Source organism: Eimeria mitis, genomic scaffold (genome assembly GCF_000499745.2).
Source record: "Eimeria mitis Houghton genomic scaffold, Emh_scaff1112, whole genome shotgun sequence".
NCBI classification, from domain to species: domain Eukaryota; phylum Apicomplexa; class Conoidasida; order Eucoccidiorida; family Eimeriidae; genus Eimeria; species Eimeria mitis.
In genome coordinates, this window is record NW_013567658.1 from 8,385 (window position 1) to 9,363 (window position 979).

Genomic DNA, 979 nt, shown 5'->3' on the forward strand with positions numbered 1-979 from the left:
ATACCCATCAGTAGAGCAGGCTTAGTGATCTACACTCACGGTGTATAATGCGATGCAAAGGGTTTATGGTTGAGGGGCTAGGGTTTAGGGTTTAGGGTTGAGGGGCTAGGGTTTAGGGTTTAGGGTTTAGCGTTTGCGTGTTCAGTCTAATTTGGAGCTCCCCCGCGTGAAGAGTCTCCTCGCTATGTTGGAGCGTCTCAGGAAGCTCGGTACCCCTAAACCCTAAACCCTAAAAACCCTAAACCCTAATCCCTAAACCCTAAAAACCCCAAACCCTAAACCCTAAACCCTAATTACCAGTCCGTAAACCCTACATTGGTATCACTTCCGACTCTCTTTGGCGCTCATGGCAACTTTTAAATGGAATTAGGGTTTAGGGTTTAGGGTTTAGGGTTTAGGGTGTTTGCAGGTAGCGAAGAGGTGACGCTGGAGGGCAGCATAAACCCTCAGGACTGCAATGCATTTGACTTGGCCGTTTCAGCGGGTCAGCAAAACCCTAAACCCTAAACCCTAAACCCTAGCCCGGCTCACCTGATACTGGAGACACCAACTGCAGTCTAGGGTTTAGGGTTTAGGGTTTAGGGTTCAGGGTTTGTCTGTTCAGCGTCTGACCTGGTGACAGCCAAGGCGATGTATACTCGCTGCAGCCGTCTCGTGCCCGAGGGCCAGGAAGGTTTGTACAAACCCTAAACCCTAAACCCTAAACCCTAAACCCCAGTTTGTTTTCCTGGGTTTAGGGTTTAGGGTTTAGGGTTTAGTGTTGTGTGTGCAGCTCTCGAAGATGTCTCCTTCGTCCGCTCGGTCCTCACAAAGCACCTCATTGCTGGCCTCAAGGCATGTTTAGGGTTTAGGGTTTAGGGTTTAGGGTTTTACAGCTCCCGTAGGGTCTAGGGTCAACGGTGTACGCTCTAGGGTTTAGGGTTTAGGGTTTAGGGTTTGCGTTTCAGGCCTTGCTAGACTGCAGCAACAGCCAGGGAAA

General features: G+C 50.1%; 1 protein-coding gene across 1 annotated transcript in view; it reads left to right on the forward strand.

Moving 5' to 3' along the window:
• EMH_0029830 (uncharacterized protein) overlaps nucleotides 1–979 on the forward strand; it is a gene marked incomplete at both ends in the record, with an annotated part of 4,824 nt that overhangs the window by 1,316 nt on the left and 2,529 nt on the right. The window contains 5 exons of the mRNA XM_013494347.1: nucleotides 146–209; nucleotides 410–484; nucleotides 605–673; nucleotides 773–852; nucleotides 948–977. Coding sequence (XP_013349801.1) covers nucleotides 146–209; nucleotides 410–484; nucleotides 605–673; nucleotides 773–852; nucleotides 948–977 — 318 coding nt within the window. The remainder of the gene's footprint in view (nucleotides 1–145; nucleotides 210–409; nucleotides 485–604; nucleotides 674–772; nucleotides 853–947; nucleotides 978–979) is intronic.